The 12,294-nt window shown below is 47.4% G+C and overlaps 1 protein-coding gene across 7 annotated transcripts in view; it reads right to left on the bottom strand.

Moving 5' to 3' along the window:
- Inpp5b (inositol polyphosphate-5-phosphatase B) overlaps nt 1-11,345 on the bottom strand; it is a 54,559-nt gene extending 43,214 nt beyond the window's left edge. For 2 of the 7 annotated variants that reach the window (XM_076860717.2, XM_076860718.2), the window contains exons 1-7: nt 11,294-11,345; nt 10,546-10,693; nt 10,079-10,173; nt 8,651-8,748; nt 8,469-8,498; nt 6,978-7,088; nt 3,144-3,287 (exon numbers count right to left, since the gene is read on the bottom strand). In XM_076860717.2, the coding sequence (XP_076716832.2) occupies nt 3,144-3,287; nt 6,978-7,088; nt 8,469-8,498; nt 8,651-8,748; nt 10,079-10,173; nt 10,546-10,602 (535 nt within the window). In that variant the 5' untranslated portion in view covers nt 10,603-10,693; nt 11,294-11,345. Of the gene's footprint in view, nt 1-1,656; nt 1,797-2,903; nt 3,288-6,977; nt 7,089-8,389; nt 8,410-8,468; nt 8,499-8,650; nt 8,749-10,078; nt 10,177-10,545; nt 10,694-11,293 lie in introns of those variants that run through there. The other 5 variants (XM_077109934.1, XM_076860715.2, XM_076860716.2 and 2 more) reach the window with 5 other exon arrangements.
- Between the last annotated feature and the right edge of the window lie 949 nt (nt 11,346-12,294).

Here is a 12,294-nt window from a genome sequence, read left to right as displayed (position 1 = left end):
TTCTCTCTGGCTCCTGCTGTAGTAATCTAGGTTACCCTTTATGTTACCCCAAGATATAAATAGCATTCATTTCCTTTCACAGGCCAGACTTTAAAGCTTTGTTTCCTGGGTCCGGGGGAAAAAACACTCATAACACATTTCATTCTAAATTTGAGTAACAATAAAGCTAGCTCACTTTGAATCAACTATGGAAAAAAATCCAAAATACCAATATTTGTTTGCTCCTACCACTTTGATAAATTAGCCCTGAATAGCCCCCATGGGACTTCCAAGTAGCTGTTTCCTTTCCAGTGTAGAGCTCAGAATCCTCCAGAACACAACTGCAGGTCTTTGCATGGACCCAGGATGAAATACAGGTGAGCTTTTTACACAACAACTTGATAAGTACTGAGCCCTATGAAGGATGTCCCGATGGGTTTTCAACCAGATAAATGGATTTTCAGTTGCTAGATAACAATAATGAGGGGCTGGGGTTGTGGCTCAGTGGTGGAGCGCTTGCCTAGCACATGCGAGGCCCTGGGTTCGGTCCTCAGCACCACATAAAAAAAAAAAAAAAATAGATAAATAAAGATATTGTGTCCAACTAAAAAATAAATATTAAAAAAATGAGACATTTCCCCCAAGTCAGACCCCATTCTGTTTAAAGAAAGAAAAAGCTATAAAAGTTAAGAGCAATAAAATAAGCCTAAAACAGATACCAGTGAAAAGTCTTAGCAGTTGAAGAGACCACAGAGAATAAGATGAACAGGTTCCCACTCAACAAGAAGCACTGTATCTCATTTCAACATCACAACTTGGCTCCTAGATACCCATCCCAATCTTAAGACATGGATTCCAGATGGAAACTAGCTTCACTTTATTTTTCTACTATAATTTCTACCCCTAATATTCCTGAATTCAACAGAGACAGATCCAAGAAAGGAATGAACATTTTTGAGACAATCACTAAAGTGAGAATTTTCCTTTCTCTATCAAGGCAAAGGTGAGGAATGAAGATCAGATTATTCACCTTAGCCCCAAAACATTTAGGCCTTCCAGGGGCTCTTGCCCTTGGCTCACCCTACAAGGGTCACTGTCCCACGAGGCTGACCCTATGCTTGGGGGTGCCTTGTACTGCTGCTGTGTGCCACAAACAGCATTGCAAAAAAACTTTTCTCTAGGGTTGGCTATTGGGAGTGGGAATTTTAATCACATGCACATAGAAGAACCTTGGGGCCTGGATCTACTAAGGTCCAGAGTTGGCCCAAAGGGTTTCTCTTATCTGTTGTAGAAGCAGCAACTCTCGACTGAGGCCAGAGCAACTCTGGAAATAGAAATGACCCGAACAGAAAGGGGAGTTTGGTACCACTCGTACCAATTTTAATAGAAGCAAATCAGCAATTACTAGTGGAATCTCACTTACTGTGTTGTTTTGATGGGGACAAATTCTTTTAAACTAAAAGTAAAAACAAAACTTTGATAATAATTCCTCTCCAGTATGTGGCTAGTTTCCCTTTTGTGAAAGGAAATGAAAGATTCTGCCATCCTTGCACATTTCTCTCTCAGGGGCAGATAACAGGCTTCGGTGCTAGTCTCACCAAAGATATCCCTCTGCTGAAAGAACGAAGCACTACAACAGCCTGGCTCTGGCATGCGGGCTGAAAAGACAAATCTCACCTCTTTGTCCTGCCATTGGGCTTGTTGTCCACCGATTATCTGGATTCTGGCAGCCTCTTGTGAAGGGCAAGGAGAGGATGTGCTCTTAATCTTACACTCTCACCTGTCCCAGTACCACAACCCAGAATGTCATGGAAACTGAAGCAATAGCTGTCTCAAGACCGGCTCTTCAAGTGAACTCTAAAGATAAGCCCAAGAAAGTGCAAACTATCAGCACCATCAGGTGCTTCAATCGCATCTTGTGGTGGCTGCAATGAAGGAAAAGCATAAGCATTGAGGAAGTCCTCTGCTTGCCTAGTTTCCTCTCATTTTACAAACTCTTGTGCAACATGTCACTCTCCTCCCCTCATAGTTTCCAAGCCTTGTAAGAGCAAGTGGAGTGCTGGCCCACACTTAACACTGCTACTTGACAGCCTCTTCATCCCTAGCAAATGACTGAAAAAAAGTGGTGCAAATGGGTACTAGTGGCTATGCCAAAGCTCACATGAAACTGGGGCCTCATGGCCACACCCAGGGGGGAGAGGGAGGGAGGGGACATCAGCAATCCCTTGCAGAAAACTCTGGATCTAGACAAAAAGACAAGTCCTCCCAAAGCACAAGACTGACCCAAATTTCAGCTCTGAGCCTCTAAGCTCTCCAGAGGATAACCTCCAGCTCAACAATTAGCCTTTTGTGCTACCCATTATCCACCAAAGGCTGTGTGGAAAAAACCTAGTCCCTTTCACCTGTAACCTCATCCTGGCCCCCAGTGGCAGGGTGGACCAGGACTCCAGTGAACTTCAGCTCTGTGCATAGCCCAATCTACCGCAGGGGCCTGGAACTAAGATAGCCCTAATACACACCCCACTTCATCCAAAGGAAGTCTCTGTCAACAGCAGTGCACACCCCACACAAACACGTTCGCCCCTGGGAAGGTCAGGACTGAAAAGCAAGCTCAGCTGGAGAAACTGAGGCCCCAAGAGGGGCAGCGAGCGACCCGAGGTCACACATCGAGTCAAATGGAACTTTATTAAATTCCCCCCGCCTCCGGATTCCTGGGTACACCCTTCCCACCGGCCTGCCCTCATCATGCCCGGCTGAGAATAACATCCCCACAGAACTTCAGCCCCAGGTCCCCACCTCCGGACGGCCGGGACCTTGGTCTCGCCCCATGAGCCCGCCCGCCAACCCGCAGCACCTTTCCACCCGATGGCCGGGCAGTGCCACCCGCCGCCGCCCCCAGCCCAGCTTCCCACCGCCCGCCCGACCTGCAGAGTCGCGCTCTCGAGAGCCGGCGGCGGCGGACATTTCCCTGCCTGCTTCCTCAAGCTCTTCATATCGCCGCCCGCCCCGAGCGTGCCGCCCCCATTCGGCTACGCCCCCGCGTGCCACCTCCGCCAATCGAAAGTTCGTCTGCGCCTTCGCCCCGCCCCTAAACAGAACGGAGCCCGCCCCCTGAGTCAGGACCTGCTCCAATCCCCACCGCTTCTCGCGAGACGGATACCTGCCTCCGCCAATTGTCCCGCACGCGGGCCAGGTGCCCGGGGCCGAGTTCCAATCGCGCAGTGTCGGTGAGCCAGCCTCCTGTGGTGGCGCGCACCTGTATCGGGACAGCCACTGGAACTCAGGATCCCGGGTCGCAGGGTCCAAGCCTGTGGGAGGAACGAGGAGCGCAGACTGAGCCACAGGCTTGAAGAGGCTGCACTTCTGTATGACTGTATTCTCAGGAGAATCTCCAAGCCCGTTACGCTCGTTCACCGCAGGGGTACGAGGTCGAGATGCGATAATAGATGTAAACAAAGAAGTGCTACTCTAGGCGGAGATCCCAGGCACGCCTCCGACCTCCTTGTGACCGTGTGCTAAGATTACTCCTTAATCTTCTCAACACACTTTAAGAGATAGCTATGTTCATCCATTCAACAAATATTAAGTGCCCATTACATCAGGCTCACAATCAGTTGTGATAAAGTTGTCAACACCACACAAATTCACAGCCCTATGGTGCCTTCGTTTCTTCGGTTCAATGCCTCTCTAGTCCCTCAATTCTTCCCCAGTTTCATCCCCAGGACCCTGGTCCAAGCCTTATTTTTATGCCTGAACCACTATGATGCATTCCTATTGATTTCCCTGCTCCAGGCTCCCCCCACCCCACCCCTTCCAAACCCGTTAGCAGAGGAATTTTCTTTCTGTCTTCTTTTTAACAGAAGAATTTTCTAACTTGCAAATCTTGCCTTATTGCTCCCCAGCTTAAAACTCTTTCCTAGCTCCACACAAGCTGTAGGGCAGAGTCCAGGTTCTTTGTTACTTATTTAAATCTCTTCATGAGCTGCCCTCTGTTAGTCTCTTCTGCTCAGTTCTCTCCATACCCTTCCAAGCTCAGTACCTCTGAACCACCTGCTTCCCCCTCTCACAATCATGCCTTTTCCCCTCCTTGTATGCTTAACTGGGAAAAAGAATCTTGTTCTCTCTTCTACTGTCAGCTTTAATACCACTTCCTACACAGAACCTTCCCTGAACCATTTATAGGAAGAGGGAATCACAAACCAGGGAAGCAAGACAGCAAGATGCTCAAGGGCTCCAGCTCAGGCTCTGGAGTAGAGCTAGCTAATACTGCCTAATCCTGGCTGACAGTTTCCTAGCTGTGTACTCAGATAAGCACTTATCCTCTCTGAGACTCAGTTTCCTCATCTGTAAAGTGGAGACATTGATAATACCTGCCTTACAAAGTCATGGTGAGGGTTAAATAAGATGTTGTGTGAAAAGGTCTTAGAATAGTGTTTCACACATGACAAGTCCACAGTGAATGTTAGATATGATCTATGCACCAAGGAATAAACACTTGCTGAGCTCCTTCTATATGGTGGGCAATTTTGAGACAGCTAAGTTAACCCTCAATCTTGTAAAGTTAAAAATACCAGGGGCTGGGGATGTGGCTCAAGTGGTAGCGCGCTTGCCTGGCATGCGTGCGGCCTGGGTTCGATCCTCAGCACCACATACAAACAAAGATATCGTGTCCGCCGAAAACTAAAAATAAATAAATAAATATTTAAAAAAAAAAATACCAGAAAACTGGGACTTTAAAAGTAGATCAGATTTCAAGGCTATGAAATTAAGGTAGCACACTAGGAAATGGGAGGTTGGAAAGTCAGTCCGTAGTAGGAAGCCAGGACCAAGGAAAACAAAACAATTAATTGAGTTATCGATCAGTTCCACTAAGACAGAACAATAGGTTGCCCTATTCTGAAATAGTGTCAGGTTTTTTCCCCCAATGGTAAGGGTCAAACACATGTGTAGAATAGTCACTAACTAACCTTCAATTACCTTTTCTAATTACTATGCTAATGAGCATAGAAATGATCACACCTGGAGGCAGAGAACCAAGATGATAATGAGACATGGGACACAGAAGAGGGAGGAATGATGAGAGAATGATGAGAGCTGGAACTCCACATCTACCATAAAGTGACATCAAGAGATCTCGTCCCTGACTGCCATAGGAGCACTATAAAGCTACACATTTCTGTCCTTTTGTTTGTTTGTTTGAGTCAGCCTGGGATTTACGTCTCCATATGCTGCCTCCCTTGTGCTCAAGCATAAGAATAAAAAGTCTCTCCTCTGCCAATGTGCCTTTGTCTGGTTCTTCTGATGGAGAGCACGAAAACCCTCTACAGTTTCAAAAACATTTGCATACACGTTACTTTTAATTCCTACAACTCCATGAGAAAGATATTCATTACATATAGAAGATACCAAAAACTAAGGTTCAGAGAGATGACATGACTTACCCAAAGCAACACAGATGGATTCTTTCTTCTCTCTCTCTCTCTCTTGTACTGGGGAGTACAAAATCCCAGGAGCATTGTACCACTGGGCTACATTCCCAGTTTCCCACCTTTCTTTTCTTTTGTTTTTATCAGACTCACTAAATTGCCCAGGCTGGCCCCTCAAACTTGTGATCTTCCTGCTTCTGCCTCCTGAGTTGCTGGGATTACAGGTGTGCACCACTTCACCTGGTACAGATGTATTTCAAACTCAAGAGGCTGTGTAGATTCAAAGCCTGTGCACTTTGTTGTGCAAGTTAAGTACCTCTGATCTGAAATGCTTGGGACCTTATACACCTTATACATATAACCTAAAGGTAATTTTATACAACGTTTTTAATCATTGTGGGCATAAAACAAAGTTTCGTGGTCTGGGATTTTTCTACTTGCAGCATCACGTTGGTACTCAGAAAGTTCTGGAGTTTGGAACCATTTAGATTTTTGATTTTCACATTAGGGATGCTCAACCTGCATAACTACTATTATCTTTTCTATAATCAACACTGATAATCATAAAGTAGATGATCTTTATTGTTTTTAAGATTTAGAGATAAATTTTTCCCCTGCTTATAGGATAAATTTTAAATTCCTGGGCTAGGGATGTGGCTCAAGTGGTAGCTCGCTCGCCTGGCATGCATGCGGCCTGGGTTCGATCCTCAGCACCACATACAAACAAAGATGTTATGTCCACCGAAAACTAAGAAAAATAAATATTAAAATTCTCTCTCTCCCTCTCTCTCTGTCTCTCTCTCTCTCTCTTTAAAAAAAAATTTTTTTTTAATTCCTTAAGCAGGCCTTCAAGGCTACATAATATTGTTTCTATTTCCTTTCCCCCAAAAGCCAGTTTGCATCCAAAGCCAGTCCCTTTCCTAGAACACCTAAGAGTTGGAATCCCTGAACTTCACCCACCGAAGTGGAACCACCATAGAAGGCACACCCTCCCCTATACCCAAAGAGACAAAATGTTAGCTTGACAAGAATCATGCCCAAACCCTAGCACCTGGTGGCTTGAATTTGCATGTTCTATAGTTAGTCCTCTGCTCTGTACACAAATTCTCCTTTACCTGCCTGGCTGATCTCAGATCTAAACAAATTTTGTCCTCTCACTGCTAGACCATTTTCTCAGCTGCTGGGGAGAACACGACCAGGTTCAAGGGCATGAGAGCCCATACAACTGACTTCCTTTGGTTCTAGCTGGGTGACGGAGAGAGGGAAATGGATGTGCCTCTAGAAGTTGCTGGCCCTGCCACCTTGTAAGAGGTTCATTATCAGAGTCACAAACTACCCTGTGCAGCCCTGTGCAGAGAGACCCTGCTACAGCTAATACTGAGGGCCAGAAATCCTAAACAGAAAATCAAACTACAGTTGACTGGTGGCTTAGGGGCACTGCAGCTCCATGCCAGCAGCTTTTAGAGGGCACAGAAGTTGTCGAATGTGAGTCCAAAGGGTGAAAAGTCAACTGGAGTGGGTAGGTCAGTACCCCCAGTCGACACCTCTCTGTGAACCTGGGGTCTTACCTACCTACACAGGCCTTGGTGACTTCCTGGAGGAACATCCTGGTGTGTGAGCCAAAGGGTAGTCGGAATCGAAGGCTGAGCTCTGCTGTGTCCAGCTGAACGGTCACATCTGAGCCTGCACAAAGGAGGCAGAAAATGAGCCCTCAGCTGCCAGCAACTGAATATTTGGATTGATCTTAAGGGTAGCATTCCCAGGACAGAGAATCATCATTCCAGGCTCCCCCAAAGCCTCTGGGGCCTTAAACAACTCATTCAGGGTTGCTGCTGGCAAGTAAAAGAGCCATTTGTATCCTCAGTTCCAAATTCACATCCTCTGCACTTTATTGGTAGGTAGGCTCTGAGAAGTTAGTAAGCCTCACCAGTGCAGTACTGGATGGAGCTGGCAAAAACAGATTCTCTGAGCTAGTAGTAGTGTCTACCCCTCCCAGTGCAATGAAGAGCACATACAGGTGGATCCTCTGGTGGGACTGACCATCAGTTGATCCTCCTGATAATGCCAGGCACAGCGCTAGCACTGGGAATATAGATGAGGAACATAGTGAGGGCCCTTCTTCAGGGAGCAAGTCTGGAAGTCACCTTGTTCGTGGCATATGGCCAGTACCCAGTGGCACATGGTGAGCATTCAAAAACGTGCTGAACTAATGAAGGAACAAAAGCAACTAGCAAAGCAATTACAAGTGTGGACCCCAGGGTCTGAATTCTAAGTTTGAATCCAGATTCCATCCCCTACTAAATTATTTAATTTTACTGGGCCTCAGTTACCTTGCCCACAAAATGGGGATAAAAACAGTGATAATCTCATAGAGTGGTTGTGAAGAAAGCATAATGTGATGTATGTAAAGCTTTCAGCTTGTTATCTGACACAAGGTAATCCTTGGTACTATATTGGCCTCTATTACTATCATCATCATCATCATCATCTAACAAAGAAGTCAGTCATCAAGTAAGTCAGTACAAATCATCAAATCACTATATGTGACAGGGGCCTGGCAAGAGCAAGAAAAAGAAAAAGTTTGCAGAAAATTTAAGTGTTCATCAAAGGCTTCCTTGGAAAAGAAATGTGTGACCTGACCCCTGAAAGATGACTAGGAAGTGTAAAGAGGGGTGGGGCTTTCAGGAAGAGGGAACTCCACTGTGAGAACATGGGGTGTTCAAGGTGATGAGAGAGACCCAGAGGAGTCTAGGGCAGTAAGCAAGGGAGAGAGGATGGAAATGAGCCCATGGAAATTTACTTACAGTAAGAGAACCCTCTGTATTCTCACTTCCAAAATAACCCATTATGTCCTATAAAGAATTGAAAGCTTGGGACTCAATTGGTTAATACCCTCCCCACTTTATAGAAGGGGAAGACTCAGTCTCTGAAAAGTCCCTGCAGGGTCTTATTTGCCACAGTAAGGACATCAGGGGTGTTCTTACTTCACACATTCCTCTCTCTCTCTCTGCAGATCCTGTACCCTCTTCCCCAACTGGGACCCAGAGTGAGAGGATCACTCACCAAGGATGTAGAGTTCACCATCTGGGGACACTATACAGGAAGAAAATGAGAATGTCTTTAGCAACTGAGCACCTTTGCCCCAATGTCATCCTTATTCCCACCACCCATCCCCAATGAGGGCAGAGATGACTCAGGGGACACCTAGAGGAGAGGGATTCATACCACCCAGCCCCCTTTGGCACCTTCTTCCAGCGTAAAATCTCGTGAAACTGGTACTATCTGGTCCAAGGAGACATCATCCCCGGTAATGGCCATCCTCCGGTGCGTATACAGGAAGAGACTGAGGGCAGGAAGCGGAAGTGAGGACAGGGTCCACTGGCCATGCCTTAGGCTCCTCTTGGAGGCCTAGATGCTGATGCTGTCTGTGGGTCCCTAGGGCAATTCTGGTGGTGCCCAGCCTCACTACTCAGGCCAGCTCTGTTCAAGGTGCCTGTGGAAACTGCAGTTTATGGATGAGGTCATCAAAGTGGAACTTTTCTCACTTTGGGGAGCCCATGCTGTTAGTAAAATGTACCTTCTAAGTGCTGCATGTGACAGCCACAGTGCAACCTCAGCCACCCCCTCTCCTTCCCCAACCTCAGTTTCCTATCTCTAAAACTAGGATGGAGGATAAGAAAATCCATCTCTGGCCCCTTCCACCCAGTTCTGAGGCCCTGAGGTCCACTTACTAGCTATGAGGTCTTTGACGAGTGTCACTTACCCTCTGCTCCAGTGTACTGAGTGGATATGACCAGGCAATGCTTCCAGAGAACCTCTATGTGCCTCACAGTGTTTCAAACCTTTGAAGTACAGACTCATCTACGGCCATACCACCCTGAATGCGCCCAACCTTGTCTGAAGGGCGCTGATACATGAGGAAAATTTTAAGTTCCCTTGTGTTCTAAGGCAAAGATAAGTGTTGAAAGGCCTTTGCAGTTGCAAAATTTGATTTTTCCCTCTCTAATTCGTTCTTCCTCAGGTTCCTTAATCCTCCTCCATCTAAAGAGACTCATTTCCCAAGATGCCGCCCTTTGGCAAATCGGCCTCCTGTGACCACTCCCAATTTTTTTTTTTTTTTAATTAATGGTGAATGAACCTTGGGGCTCCCTACCACTGAGTTACATCCCAGACCTTCTTATTTTTTATTTTGAGTCAGGGTCTCACTAAATTGCCCAGGATGGCCTTGAATTTGCCAATATTCCTGCCTCAGCCTCCCAAGTAGCTGAGATTACAGGTATGTGCCATAATCTTTTCTTTCTTTTTTCAGTTCAAAAAAATTTTTTTTTAGTTGTAGATGGACATAATATCTTTATTTTATTTATTTTTATGTGGTGCTAAGGATTGAACCCAGTGCCTCACGCATGCAAGGCAAGTGCTCTACCACTGAGCTACAGCCCCAGCCGGCCACAATCTTTATTTATTTATTTATTTTTTGCTGTACTGGGGATCACCCATGGTGGGCGAGCACTCTACCTTTGAACTCTATCTTCAACCCTACTTTAATCTCTTTTTTTTTAGGGTGGGGGTACTGGGGATTGGATTGAAGCAAGAAGTGCTTAGCCACTGAACCACACCCCCAATGGAGACTAACCCCAAGTCCTAGACAGACAGAGACCGAGCCCCTCACTCACGCGTGTTCCTGGCCACCATGCTCCAGGCGGTAGCGAACGAGCCCCAGTAGGCGGCTCTGCCGGCTGTCCCCTTCACACAGCATACCTTGTACCGCCTGCTGCTCAGAGTCAAGGAAAAATGAAACCCAAAGCCAGGCCTCTCCCCATCCAGCCCACCCCACCTTCCCTGCCCTTCTCCTGCCTCCCAGACTCCCTATGTGACCTTGGTCAAGTCACTTCTCCTCTCTGAGCCTTTTTCATCTGCAAAATGGGGATAATAATCCCCAACTTCATAGGGGTTTGGGAGGCTAGTTGCATACTTAAGGCACTTGACAAGGAGTCCAGGACCAAGTGAGTACTTAGCAAATATTGGCTTCCTTCTCCCCTGACAGCTCAGAGAAAAAGGGAAGAGAATGGACAGACACCTTGACACCCTTGTTTGACCTCTCACGGGGCCAGAGCTAGGAGCTCAGAGCCAGGAAGGATATGATGATGCAATATTCCCCTTCAGCCAGAGTCTCCTGGATAGCCACCGACTGATCCATGCTGCCCCCGCTGAGACTCTCCCTGGGCAGGACAGGTAGAATCCCCCTTTGGTCTACAAATGATGGATGAAGTGACAGCTGCTTCAGAGGGCTGTGGGGCAGGAAAGAGGGCTTTTGTACAGGGAGAAGGGAAGGGGAGGCCTGGTCCTCCTCCTCTTCCCACTCTCTAGAATGGGCTTTTAAAGCTTTTCAAGAGAAGAGCCCCATACTTTGCCCCTGGCCAGGTCTGCAATTCGTTGTCGTGCCTTTTATCTGGGAGGGCATCCACCCTTCCTAGTGGGGGCCAGTCTACTCCTTGACAGTGGGATGCCGGGCCACGTTGCGGAGATAGTACTTTGTTCCGTTGCTCCTGGGGAAGGCTCTGCCTCCCTTCTCTGGGGAGCAGTATTGATCCTCTGGGAGGTGTTAATGGTGTATCTGAATAAGCTGGGGGGACACCTCCTTATTCACAGGTAGGGAGGGTCCCATCCTGGAGAAGGAACCCAGTTTTGCTCCTCTTTCCTGGGAGAGGGAAAAGTGCCCCGTTGCTTCTTGCCCTTCTTCCTGCCCAGCAGGCCCCGTTGCATCAGCCACAGGCAGGGGGTGGGGGAAATGTCCAATCTCATGGCTACAGTGCAGGGGTCCCAGCTGTCAGCTTGCCCTCTCCCTCCCACCCGACACCTGCTCCTAGACCCCTGCCATCGCCGCCTACCTCCTGAGCTGTCACCGCTGGGAGCGCGGGACTCTGCGGCCGGCAAGGTCAGTGACTACATTTCCCAGCGGCCCCTGCGCCATAGGATGGTCAGCCAGTCTGCAAGTCCCAGCATGCCCGAGTAAATCCTGGGGTGGGGGGATCTCCCCGCTCCTGTTAACCCTGTAGGTCCTGAGATAGGCTGGGGTCCGTATTCTGGAAAGGCTTTCTAGTGAATGCCTAACCCTCACCCTCAGATCTCTGAGATAGGGGGCCAGGGCCCGGAAGGAACATGGTCACATTTACCTTAAGGGAAAGAAAAATAAATTTTAATTTCCTCCTTAATTCTACCCTCAACTCTTCTCACTCCAAGAGAGCGAGCTCTGACCTCTACTGAAACTCTTCATCCCCAAATAACTACCTTGTCTTAGTTTAATGGAGGGAGAACAAGATTATGAACAGCCAGTATCTCATTTTTCCAGGCAAAGAGACTGAGGTTCAGCCAGATTAAGCAGCCTGGCAGTTGGTGACACTGGGACAGAGCTGAAGGCCTCACTCCTGCTCCTGTGCCATTGAACTGTCACTCAGGGCCATGTGTTCTCTCACAGTCCCTCCTGGCCCTTTTTGCCCACAGGAGACTGTTTGAGGATAAGGATGTGAACATCAAGTGTGTGACACTGTTTACTCGTGCTACTGGTGTGACTGTCAACAGGCTGTGTCAAAGGCCTCTGTTCCTCAGCTCTCAGGCAGCCCTAGGCTGGACTTCACTGTTCTCAAGCCCCTTCCCCTGATTTCCCTGGTCATGGGCCCTTAGTAGAGACATTTCTCCTTTTCACACTGGAGTTTTGAGATGAAACTACATTCTCTGCTTATCCAATTTCTTTCTTAGTTCTTGACTCACAAATTTGAAAACTAAAATCCACAGACAATAAGGAAAGGGAAAAGTGAACAGAGTAGGATTTATTTAAATGAGAAGAAAGAGAATTCCTGTGACGTAGGAGGGCAACTGATAATGTTATGGT

The sequence above is a fragment of the Callospermophilus lateralis genome, chromosome 7 (genome assembly GCF_048772815.1).
Source record: "Callospermophilus lateralis isolate mCalLat2 chromosome 7, mCalLat2.hap1, whole genome shotgun sequence".
Taxonomy (NCBI): domain Eukaryota; kingdom Metazoa; phylum Chordata; class Mammalia; order Rodentia; family Sciuridae; genus Callospermophilus; species Callospermophilus lateralis.
Note: the sequence above shows the minus strand (reverse complement) of the source record. Positions and strands in the feature narration are given on the sequence as shown.